Below are 12,651 nucleotides of genomic sequence, written 5' to 3' on the forward strand. Positions count from 1 at the left end.
TCCTTATGGGGAAAACAATTGAAAAGTGAAAAACATCTTTATTTGGCCGTTTAAATCTTTTGAAAATGTACACAGATTTGCACAAACATTTCCAGTTTTGGGGGCCCGCGCCACAAATCCTGTTTGCAAAGTTTTGTGCTGATCGGTTCAATGTTCGTAAAGTTATGAGCCATAGACTATTTGCATTTCCCATGAATGAACGGCTCTACTTTAATTATAGGGTGACTAGAATCACCCTTTAATATGGTGTGTGTGTGTGTGTGTTTTGCATGTGTTTATAAATTGATTTAGAAATGTTTTCTTTACAATGCTTGGAGCTTACAGGCCTAATAATATAGTGTTTATTGTACTGCTGTGTTGCTTGACATATGTATGCGCTCTGTGTGCACTATTACACCACTCTCATATCTTTTGAGGTCTGCTTTACTGCTCAGTCCACACTTGCCTTGATATAGCTTGGCTAGACCTAAGTGTCAATTACGCTGTTCATCAACTAGAGTGGCCTCTAGGAACATTCGATGGGACTAGTTCTGAAAATATATCTTAACAGCCACTGTCATCAGCCTCAATGTTCTAAAATTCTTCCCAGTATTAACACTGTATCCTTCTTCTGGCAGAATTTGCAAAAACATTCAAAGTGCTTTCAGTCAACTATTTTATTTTTTAGTAAAAGGTTTTTTACAAAATGCAGTGCACAGGACAAAAATACATTAACATTAAATGTAAATGAGGGTCTTATAAATACATATAGTACAATCATTAGGCATTTCATCACTCTCCATTAGAACACACACACACACACCATGATTACCTTTCTAAAACTGCATGTAAACGTATAGATGTAGTCTTACTGTCTGTTTTTTTTATAATGTAGACATGAATAATATCTTTATTCTCACTGTGGTAATGTGAATAGTTTCCAAATTAATCCATGTCACAGGGTCACAATTGACGAGCTGTGAGATTTTCTTTAACATTTTCATTGTAATTTGGGCCTTGAAGCATTCCTACACATCAAGTGAAACAATTTGGCAACCCTACAAGATTGCAATGCTTACAAAGGGAAACTGTAATTGAATCATCAAATCCCAGGTTCTTCAGGTTGTAACTTCCTGTTGATAGCTTAAGTCATTAAGTATATTTACCAGGAGCGTAGTATGAAATGCTCTCCTGAACAGGGTTTGACAATCTAGAACGTTGTATCCATGACCTGTATGCAGCACAGACAAATAAATAATACTGTCATCATTAAGTACTAGGGCATGGTGCTGGGCATGGTCATTTCTCATAGCATCCATTTTAAATGTAAAATGTAGGAGTCTTCACGTTATGTCCATTCCTGAATGCGATAGAGTCCTCCAGAGCCAGTGTTTCTTGGAAGCATTGCACATTTTTTCACAGGTGGGATGTCATGTCTGTTTTCATTCTTTGTGGCTCATATTAGGATGCTTACACTAAAAAACGTCAAAATAGATTAATTAAAAAGACAAATTGTAACAGTACATTTTCATAAAATAATGTATACTTTACTGAACTAGAACAAAGTTAGGATTTCTGGGTTTATTAAACTCATTGACAGGTAGAGCCCACATGTTATGTAATGTTATTGTGATTTATACCAGGCACTGCTGCCATTTTCTTGGTCACCAGGTGCTTTGGTGGATCAGAAAATCAAGTGGGTTGGGAGGGTTTAGTGGGAGTGAGAGGAAAACACGCTAGAGATCTTTGATGTGCTGTTGGTAGCTTTAGTTTGGAAAAACAGCCACTGTGTGCTACTTTGTTTTTAGTTGGTCGGCTTTATGTGGGATTCGGTGCATGTTTGTGTATGGGTGCCTGTGTGCGATTGGTTTAGTGTCCTGATGGGTGTTGTAGAGTGTCTGTACTTTGCTATGTTTCTTTTTCTCCCTGGGGTGCAGGTATGTGGGTGGTTTGTTCAGTGTTTGAGGGTGAGCATGCAGGGTTTTAGAGAGTTTTAGTAGGGTTAGTGGTCAGTTGTCTGAGGCATTATCTGCAGGTTAGGTTGATCCATCTAGCTAGTATCATTCTTAGGTGATTTGCAGTAGTTTGCTTTTTTCTTATCTTTGGGTGGCCCTATTTGAGGCAATTAGTTTTTCGTTGTTTTTGCTGTATCTGTTGTGCTGTGTTGGCGGTTTTCCTTCAATATTTCCTATTTAGCTTGGTGATTAAACAGCCTTGTTTTTGACAATTTATTAAATTATCACATATTGAAGATTATCTTCACGCAGCATTTTAGACTGTGGTACAACTTTAAAGCAGACATGGATGATGTGTTGAAGCAAAACCCTAGACAGGGTAAATTAGTTTCTAGCAGACATGCAGCTTGGTGAATCAGGGGCAGAATAGGTCTTCATCCAATGGTGGATTATTTCTGCTATGTGTACTATTAAAGCAAGTCAGACGAACTGAGTGAAGAAGCAAGCCTTTTGACGACTCTAGCACATCCCCTAACTTCTCCCTAAACCACGTACTGGGGCAGTTCTCAAAATCTTTTTGTACCAAAAAAGATGCTCCCCCACCTTCATGGTCATTTGAAGGTGTGCATCATAGATGCCAAATCACAGATGCACACATTCAAATGCCCTAATCTACCCCCATTGCACATTTTAAAGGTCATTCAGTATCCAGAAAAGGGTTTCACTTTAAAATAGCCAGAAAGTAAGACATCCTCCTGCGTCTGGAACATGCCTTGGGATGCACATTGTATGACATGGTCAATCCTCACCTTGTTATGCATTTTGTTAAGTGGCACAGTAGCGGGGTGAACCCCTGCCGTCCCACTTGCATTTACAACCCATAAGAAGGGACAGAAATGCTTTTATTGTTTGTGTCAATATCAAATGAGCTCCCAGCTCCCTCATGGTTGCTAGAAGCCTGCAATGTATGCAAGTGGGCTGTCCAGCAAATCTTTTTTTCAACAATACCTGCCTAGAAATTACTCTGTCCTGCCACTAACAGTACTGCATAATGGTATAAAATGCAAATCCAATTCTGGAACAATCCTGTTGTAAAGCGCTCTGCTGCTCTTGAGCTATGTTCACGCTATAAGCAATAAAATAAAAATAAATATTTTGCACTGCTGCACAGGCCCCAAGCAATACTCAGTTCACCATTATGAACTGAGGAAAACATCCCTCATCCCCCAACCGATCCCTTGGCCGATTCACTAGGAAAAGCACCCACACCTTCAAACGTGGTTAAAAACCTGGGATGCAAATTTGACTCAGATGTATCCCTCACACAACATCAGTGTTTCCAAAACCTTTTTCTTTTGCTTATGTATCTGCAGGTGGATTTTCACCTACCTCACCTATCCCCACCGCTTCTCGGCTATCAACTCCTTCATCCTCTCCCGCCTTGACTATGCAATCTGCCTCTACCTAGGAGCCCCCGCATTCCAACTACGGAAACTCCGAAGAATCTTAAATGTGTCAGCGCACCTGATCATTAACCTTAATGCCTGAGAACACATCAGCCCCACCCTGAGAATCCTCCACTGGCTCCCCATTGCTCGACACACCAAGTTCAAAGCCATGTGTATCATCCATCACGCAATCCACAACACTGGCCCTGAATTCCTGGGAGAGAAAATTGTCCCATACCAACCTTCCAGGAACCTCAGATCTCGCAATGCATTTCGCCTAGTGATCCCACCACACATAAGACTTGGCGGTTCCTCCTTCTCCGTCCAAGCACCAATCATCTAGAATTCCATCCCCTTACACATTTGCAACATTGAAAACCACCTGAAATTCAGAAGGCCATTAAAGCCCGACTCTTCCCAATACTCTCTTAAGCCACTGCACCCTGTGAATACACCACTAATAAAGGCAACCACTTCAATCACACCTCAGGGGCTGTCAGCTCTCGCAGCGGTTTCACCTGACACCACCACACACCACTCAACACGGCCTACCAATTAGTACTCCAGGTAAACCAGCAGCTTTCGTTGTGGCACTCCTGATCCACCATCAACCCACCCAGAACAACATTCCCACCTAACAAGCACCCAAGCTAAGCCATCAGCCTTTGCTGTGGCTAGACTTGCATCATACTCACAACGCCCCTGCCCGCCAGTCCACATGAAAGATGACTAACAATGAGATAAGTAGCCAGGGACGTCATTTGGGGGTCACCAGGGGCCACAGTCTGCGACCCCCGAGGTCTCCCTTGCTACCCCTGAGGTCTGCCTTGCTACTCCTAAAAAAACGAAAATGTTTCTTTTTTTAATTTATTTTAAACAAATGTAAGTTCCTGGGATGTGGTCAGCGCCATATCACTCTTTCTTTTTGGAGTGGCTGGCTTTCTTGTTCTGGCCTCTTAAAAAACAGGGGGTTCCACAAGTGTAACACCTTGAGCCATGAACCTAAATAAGAAAAAAATAGGAACAACAAATATTGTGTCTTTCTGAAATTCTATACATTAATTGCTAGACTCATTAAAGGTTTAGTTCAGGCAAACTATAGCGGGTGAGTCACTGATTTAGTCTGTTCTTAAACACCGCAACTCAGCCTTTCAGCCTTCTGAGGTTGATAAATGAGTACCAACACAGGTTGGGTGATATTTTATGTAGATTATTTGTTCTATATAAAGCGCTTATGCATAAATGCTTGATAATAACACTTCATTATCATTTGGCCTTGGAAGTCTGCTTGCATTCAAAGTAATTTGGTAATATGGCCCTATGCACACTGATATTAATGATACATATGGTGATTCATTCTTCTATGAAATATATATCACATTATAGTGATATCGTAACCATATTTTTCATAGTGTACTCAGGAACAATGCTATGTGATGCTACTTTGTGTTTTGTTAAGGGGTGAAAGGTTGTGTTCCTTTGCTTCCCTTGATGTCACTTCGGGTGGTGATCAAGTGACATCACTTCCTGTGATGTCATCGGAGGTCAAAGGTTGTGGGATATCACTTCCTCTACCCCTGGTATTTTTGTGAAATGGCGTCCCTGTAAGTTGCCCAGGCCAGCACACGTACTATTCACTGCCACTGTTAACTTGCATCGCCCATTCAGGGAAGCTCCCAATACCAGCAATCCCCCACAACTAACCTATTCCCCTAGCTAGGTACAACACACCATCGATGACTGTTACATTATGGATACCAATATAGAATAGGCTGCAACCTACGGCCTCTGAAACCTAGGTCCCCCTCCACCTACAGTGATCTAGATGTTGCCCCCTTCGCTCGTTCATTATATGTTAAGACCTCCTGCATTGTGAAACCTGGGCCGCCTGCCCACCATACAGGATTCTCAATTATAGGTGCAGCCTCCCCCCCCCGCTTGGTTTACTATATGACGAATCACACTGCAGGGCGATACCTGGGCCTCTCTCCCACTATGCAGAATCCTCTAATCGAGGTGAAGCCTCAATCTATCTTTACCATATGCCTAAACCTTCTGCAATGTGAAACATAGGCCTTTCCCCTGCAGTACAGGATCCTCTAATCTAGGTTTTGACTCCATCTTTGTTTACTATACGCTGATGCCATCTACAATGTGAAACCTAGGCCCATCTCTACAAGACACTAAATTCTAGACCCGGACAAATAAGCAATCTCGCAGCCTACGGTACGTATACTTCATGCCACTAGTGTGGACACAGGCATGGCCAAACATCTGTGCATGATAGAACACGTCTACGGCTTAGCACATCCGGCCTAGCTTCCGTTGAGACTGAACCCAACACCTCTGCCACTACCATACAGCGACCACCACCCAAAATTAACCCAGTATAGCTGACCTCACATAGACTCTCTTAAGAATAGCAATCTCTAACCCTCAAGAGCACCCACCCACGTGACTGACCTCTACTGGGCTGCTTAGACGAGCCTCGCCAGCCAACCAAGTCTTCTGCAACATGCACACACGCATCTAAGCTAATCTCCCTATAATCTCCAACCACATCAACTACGGTCACCAAGGGCGTTCCAACCAAAGAAAAGGCACATTGAGGCCACAGAAGTGGGGAAAGAGCACTATACAAATAAGCCAAAAAATACAATACAATTATGGATAAGGTTATCTTCACAGTTCTACAATGCTGTCCATATAGGGGCCGATTCTCAAAAATAAATCAATTGAAAAAAAGCACAGATGATGCACTTTTTTCATTTGCATTCATTTTTGAGATTCGGACTATATATATATATATATATATATATATATATATATATATATATATATATATATATATATATATATATCATTCTCTAAGGCTTCCTTAGCAGACACATAGGCTGCCATATACAGACATCTTCATCATAAGACCCAGCACATCCTCTTTTGCAAAGCTCTCAAAACCATACGAGAAGCTGGACGAGATCCCAACGGAGAGACAAATGACACAGCCATGTTAGCCACCCACCCAGATGCCGGTCTGTCTGAAAGAGTATATACATTTTATGTTTACAAAGACTTTAATGTTTGAGTGAGTGTTCTGGCAATTAAATGAGCACCAAGCTCATAGTGCATTATATAAATAGTGATTTAAGATAATTGCAGACATATTTGTCAAATACAAATATCTGGGGTCATTCTTATGTTGCCACAATGCTCATTGATTCTATGCAAAACAATCAGGATTTAACATTGGTGCGGTGTGTCCCCTTCTCTTTTCCCATAGGGATATTCTCTAAAAGTAAAAGAGAATTGTACCTGACTGTACATCTTGGAATGATTGCCTTCTATCAGAAAATAATGTATATGTTTATGCTGGGATTTGCTAATGTGCTTTGCTCAGCAAGACACGTGGAATGTTCTTATGACTACAATACATACTGGAAGTGATCATTAGAAATGTACAGTGTACCATTTAAAAAGATGCTAGTACACCATGTAACTGCCATTTTTCTTTTAAAGCTTCATTTGACAGGAATACACATCAGTGTCTCCCAAAAGCTCTTCCTCCTTTGAAACAGTCATGCCCTTATTAAAACCATTGAAACTTTCCTTCTGTAAGTGCCAAGGCAATGTTTGTTTAATTCTAACAATGATATAACAGCACTCCCCCTCCCTCAAGGTCTGTGTTTTTTTCTCTAACCGTGCTTCTTTCAGAAAGGGCTGAGGAGGCTCTACCAAACACGCACCTGACAATGCAATCATCGGCCACATCGAGGCAGAGGTATAGGCAGAGTCAGAGAGATAGAAAGGGAGTGGCAGCTAGAGAAAGAGAATGAAGCAAGAGAGAGTCAGAGAGATTATGAGATTGAAGTCATAGAGAGTGATAGAGAGAGCGTGCTTTAGCTCAGCTCATGATACCTGGGTACAGCTACTATACTGATATTTCTTTTGCAATCCATTACTATTAGTCAAAAAGCTGATTCGAAATTGAGGTTGGTCCTGCTAATGTGCTTAGAGGGATATATTGTATTACAAAAGATCATACTTCATACCTATGTCAGATTGAAGCAGTGACGGGGTTCACACTATAGTGTAGAGAATCTGAGCCTCTATCACCTTGCATTATCCTAATATTACATAGGTTCCTCTAGCAAGGAGACAAAAATGTATCTCCTGTAAACTACAGGACTTTAGTCATTGCAATATATTTTTCATTGTGAAGGACTATCTCCCTACTTTTTTCTGAGCTCTAAAACCTGTTTTGAAAAAATGTGATGCGTCTGGATGGGTCTCCTTTATTTGCAGGCTGTACACAAAACCAGTGATGTATCAGGCTCCAAGGAGTTTTGGCAAAGAGGTTAGAGGATGTAGAGTTTGACCACAATCCACAGTACACATTAAGAAGGCCTCTTGAAGCATGGAGGGGCTCCCAAGGAAGAACCTTCAAGAGGTGAACCATGTAGGAGGGGGCTCATTCCTTTTCACAATCTCACAGCAGACAGATTACAATCTGTAAATAGTGTTGTGTGCCAATTTCTGTTACTAAATATCACTCATGCCTTACAATGATGTTTACAGGATGAGTGGTGTGAACAATGCTTACCAAATGAGTACTGGGCCATGAAGCCAGACAATGAAACGTTCAAATCGCTGTGGAACTGGATCATCAATGAGCTCCCAGTGGAAGTAAATGCAGCTATCTGAACAGTTCCACAGTATTTCCCAATCAGGGGGGCGGTGGACGATCCTCCATTGTTTATTGTCAAGTAGTCGTAGATACACATTGGATGGCCCTCCAGGTTGAAAGAAGTCATAGTGAAGTAAATCTGCAGAAAACCAGAAAATGATTACTTTCGATCTCACCAGTATATACTTTTGTGACTTTCAAGTGATTGTTCAATCTATTTGTGCGAGTGTGTGCATGAAATTGACAGAGCATGCTCAGATCTTGGAATTACTTTGCAATTAGCTTGGAATGACCATCCAAATGTAGTCAATTGAAAGAGCGAGAGCTAAATCATTGTAGCCAGGGACCTGGAAAGTCATGCTTGTGAAACACTGTGCTCCGAAGAGCCATATTCAGTGACTAGTGCGGTCTTGCGCCTTCAGAACAGTTCATTCTTACCTTGTATCTGACCGGGGCTATGATTATCCAGGTACAGTCTGTAGAGGCAAGGTAATTGCCAGGATAGCCTGGTGATGTCAAAGTGCCACTGGTACTGGTGAGTGTGGCACCACAAAGCACTAAAACACAAAAGAAAAACATGTCACTAGGTGAATGTGGTGTGACCATTTATCACCCTCAATGTTGTACCATTTTCTTTATTTTGCACATAGTGTATTACAAACTTTACACAAAAAATATAACATTTGAATCATTCACATCCCATATAACAGTAAAAGATTGTACAATAAAATACATTTTACTCTAAATTTCTGATTTCATGTTGCACAAAAAACGTGTTGCGCCAATGTTATTGGAGGAAGGACATACCTCTCTATTCCATCATCCAGTGCCAATAAAAATACACTACCTTCTAATCTATACATGAAGGGCATCACCACTATTATGAAGTTTGTTTCTATGATTTACAATGTTTAATCCCAGTATATTCAACTGTGATGTTAACGATTGTCCCTTTGATCACACTCATCACCATTAACACCCTCTTCAAAGCCCAGAGCCTACTAATGCAGAGTGAAAACCCACTTCACCCTTTAGACTTATCAATTTCGAATACCTGAGACTGGAAGGAGGCTGGGTGGGTGGGCAGTACATTGAAAGACAGTTGCCCTTATCCTTCTGTTGCAATGAGTGTCAGTACATCCCGCTCACCCCCCTCCTCACCGTCATTCAGTCCAAAAACCTTTACTAGTAGGTGAAAGGCTGTCCATATAACTATCCTCATTCAGTCACAAAGCCTACTCCTGTAAGCATACTTGTTGAATCCCCAAGCCTTTTACAGGTATGATAAAGCCTGACACATATCCATCCTTAGTCCATCTTAAAGCATTTTACTAGAAGGTAAAACCTGCTCAGTTAACATCTTCATAGAATCCCAAAGTCTTTTAATAACAGGTTAAAGAAATCCATATACTTATTCCAATTCAATCTCAAAGTGTTGAACTGGCAGGAGAATGCTTGCTCCTCTGGCCAAACTTAACCAATCACAATTCATTTTCCCATAAATGCAATCCTATCTCTCTTATTTATTTGTTTATTTCATTTATATAGGCTTTTATCCAAAGGGCTTCACAGACTAAAGAAACAGTACACCAGTAGAAAAGAGTAACACAAATGAGTCACCAAAACAGTTCCAAAAACATTATTCAGGGAAAAAGAGGTGAAGGAGATGGATTTTTAAATGTTCTGAATTGTGAGAGATTAGAACAAGAGCTGATGTCCAAAGGTAAGGAATTCCACAGTTTGGGAGCAAGCAGTTGGAAAGAATGGAAGTGGGAAGCAGCACAAAAAGGATGAGGAACAGAAATAAGGAGCTTAGATGCAAAACAAAGATTAAGTGGTGGATGGTAAACTGAAATCAAAGCTCACACATAAGGAGGAGCAGACGTATGAATATATTTAATGACCAGACAGAGAAAATTAAATTCACAGCGCTGCTGAACCGGTAGCCTTTTGAGGCGAGCCAAAAACTGAGAAATGTGGGAAGACGGTGGAAGATAAAAAGAATCTGAACCACATAGTGAAGAAGCAAGCGTAATGGAAGAAAAGCTAATTTTGGGAGACAAACATAAAGTGAACAATAGTGCAAAAGGGATAAAACAAAGGTTTGAAGCAGCGTTTTTGCAGAAGAAAAAGTAAGCAATGGACACATTTATTTAATGTTAAATACATGAAAACAAGAGCAAACCACTGAAGAAATATGAATCTAAAAGGAAAGAAGGATCAAATAAGACACCAAGATTCCATACCTGAGAGCTAAGGGCAGAAGAGAAAATAATATCGACAGAGGTGGAGAGATTTTAGAAGAGGGAAAAAATAAGATTTAAATTTTCTTTGAAGAAAATGGGTAGAAATCCAGCAGATGGCCACAAGACATGAAGACAGACGAGAGTGGAAAGAGTCATTAAGTGATGGGAAGGACAAGCAAATCTGGATATCGTCAGCATAGAAGTGCACCTGAAAACTGAAGTAAGTGATAAGAGAAAACAAGGAAGAGGTATAAATCATGAAGACAGGACTCTGAACAGACTCTTGAGGAACACAATGAGAGAAAGCGGGAAAGCACGAGGTTAAGCCTGTCTAGAAAACAGAACAATAATGATTTGAAAAATAGGAGGAAAACCATTTTTGAACAGATATAGCAAACCCAAAAGAAGAAAGTTGATAGTAAAGTAGACTGATCCACAGTGTCAAATGTGCCACTGAGGTCAAGCAGAATCAGAATGAATGAGTTTACAGTGATGAGCATGAAGAATGTGATAAGATACAGAAAAAGAAAATCAGTTTAGTAGAATACCCAAAACGCAACCCAGATTGAGAAGGAAGAAGATTACACAATTTACAAGGATACGGGAGTAAAGAAATAGGCCAGAAATTCAATGAAGAGAGAAATGAGCCATAGGCCGAAGAGGAGCTAAAAAGGTCAGTGAAAAATGGAGCAAGGGCAGAAAAGATAATTTTCACCAGTCATAGGGAGAGTGTCAGAAGGAGCGACCATAGGGTGTGATCGAGATATAACAGCAGTGACCTCAGCCTCAGTAATGAGGCAAAAAAGAAGAAAAGGCAGGAATAGTGTGGGGTGAAAGATTATTAAACAGGGAAATAGGGGGCACAAGGAAGAAATGGCAAAAGAAGCAGAGGTATTAGACAAGGATGATCTAATATTGTTAATTCTTGCCACAAAGAGAAGATGAGGAGGTGTCAGCGGGGGGAGGTGCTAAAATCTTTTTAAGAATAGAAAAGAGAAGCTTAGGAGAAGTAAAATGCAGTTGAATGAGTGATTGAAAATAATTAATCTTAGCTTATTTAAGGGTAGATATATAGTGACCAAGAGATGAACAGTCGTAGTTAGAAATGGATTTATTTTTGAGCCAGCAAGGCTCAGATCTGCAGGCTTGAACTAGCAGAGGGGAAACCAAGGTTGGGGGGTCCTGCCCTTTGGGGTGTACGCAGAGAGGGGAGAAATTAGATTGGGAGAAGAAGACATAGCCAAATAGATATTATTAAGACTATCTTTGGTAGCCAAAGATGACATGGTGCTACCATAGCAAGATACGAAATAGTAGAAGAGATCAAATCCGCACAATCTACATTATGTAAATCAGGGCAAAAAAAGGAAGACAATGGAGATGCATATGGGGAGAGCGAGGGAGGAGAAAGCCGTGAAGAGGTAGAAACTAAGAAATTATCAGAAACATGCAAGATGTGGGTATTAACAGATTCCAGTGAGTCAATATCAGAAGAGAGAAAGATCAAATCAATAGCTCCACCCTTAGAATGGGTAGGAGAGGGATGCAGATTTAGATTACAAACAGAGGTAAGAATAATTAAAGGACTAGATTAAAAATCAGGCTGGATATTAAAGTGATCGGCAACAATAAAAGAGGAATCAGAGTAAGACAGATGACAGAGGGCAACGAAACCCAAAGAAAGCACCAAGAGAACTGGTGGGGGGCAATAGATGATCAGACTAGAAAGAGGGAGAGTAGAGGAAAAATTAATGGAGTTAAGATAAAAAAAGAAGGTAAAGAAATAGGCGGAGGAGCAGTAATCCATCTCATGGTGTGCACATGGTGTGCATATGCATTTATATTGGACCCAATTATTGTTCTAATTATTCTAATCCATCATCATTCATGTTACAGAAAGTTGAATGCCACCCCCTCTAACAACCGTCATCCAATCCCACTGTTTGTTACTGGGTGGTGAAACCCTTCCCCTCGTCCTATTGACAACCATTTCAAATTGGTGCCTCACAGACCCTCAACCAATTCGAATCTAAATAACACTCCTATTCTTCATTGCCCTTTACTGGATGTGAAAGTTTACCCTGGCAAATTAGAATTCATGTCCAACCCATACCTTTTTGCTGGAAGGTGATTGTCTGGAAATCCTATATCCCTTGTTTAATGCCAATATCTGGTAGTGTCCAGTGAAGTCCTTCCCTTCTTACTCTATTCCTCCAAATCTTTAAAAAAAAGACCCAGCCCTTCAACTCCCGCGCTCCAGAATACCTGCTGCAGATAATGAACTATAGGAGATTCTTTAATTGTCTCATTTAATCTGAATTTCTTTCTTTGATAGGACA

At 40.6% G+C, this 12,651-nt stretch overlaps 1 protein-coding gene across 1 annotated transcript in view; it reads right to left on the reverse strand.

The window, feature by feature from the left end:
• Positions 1-646: 646 nt before the first annotated feature.
• Positions 647-12,651, reverse strand: part of LOC138503499 (embryonic protein UVS.2-like) — an 80,944-nt gene continuing 68,939 nt past the window's right edge. Inside the window, exons 20-22 of the mRNA XM_069623280.1 lie at positions 8,505-8,623; positions 7,983-8,205; positions 647-1,454 (exon numbers count right to left, since the gene is read on the reverse strand). Coding sequence (XP_069479381.1) covers positions 1,450-1,454; positions 7,983-8,205; positions 8,505-8,623 — 347 coding nt within the window. The 3' untranslated portion in view covers positions 647-1,449. The remainder of the gene's footprint in view (positions 1,455-7,982; positions 8,206-8,504; positions 8,624-12,651) is intronic.

This window comes from Ambystoma mexicanum, chromosome 11 (assembly GCF_040938575.1).
Source record: "Ambystoma mexicanum isolate Mex_15411 chromosome 11, UKY_AmexF1_1, whole genome shotgun sequence".
NCBI lineage: Eukaryota > Metazoa > Chordata > Amphibia > Caudata > Ambystomatidae > Ambystoma > Ambystoma mexicanum.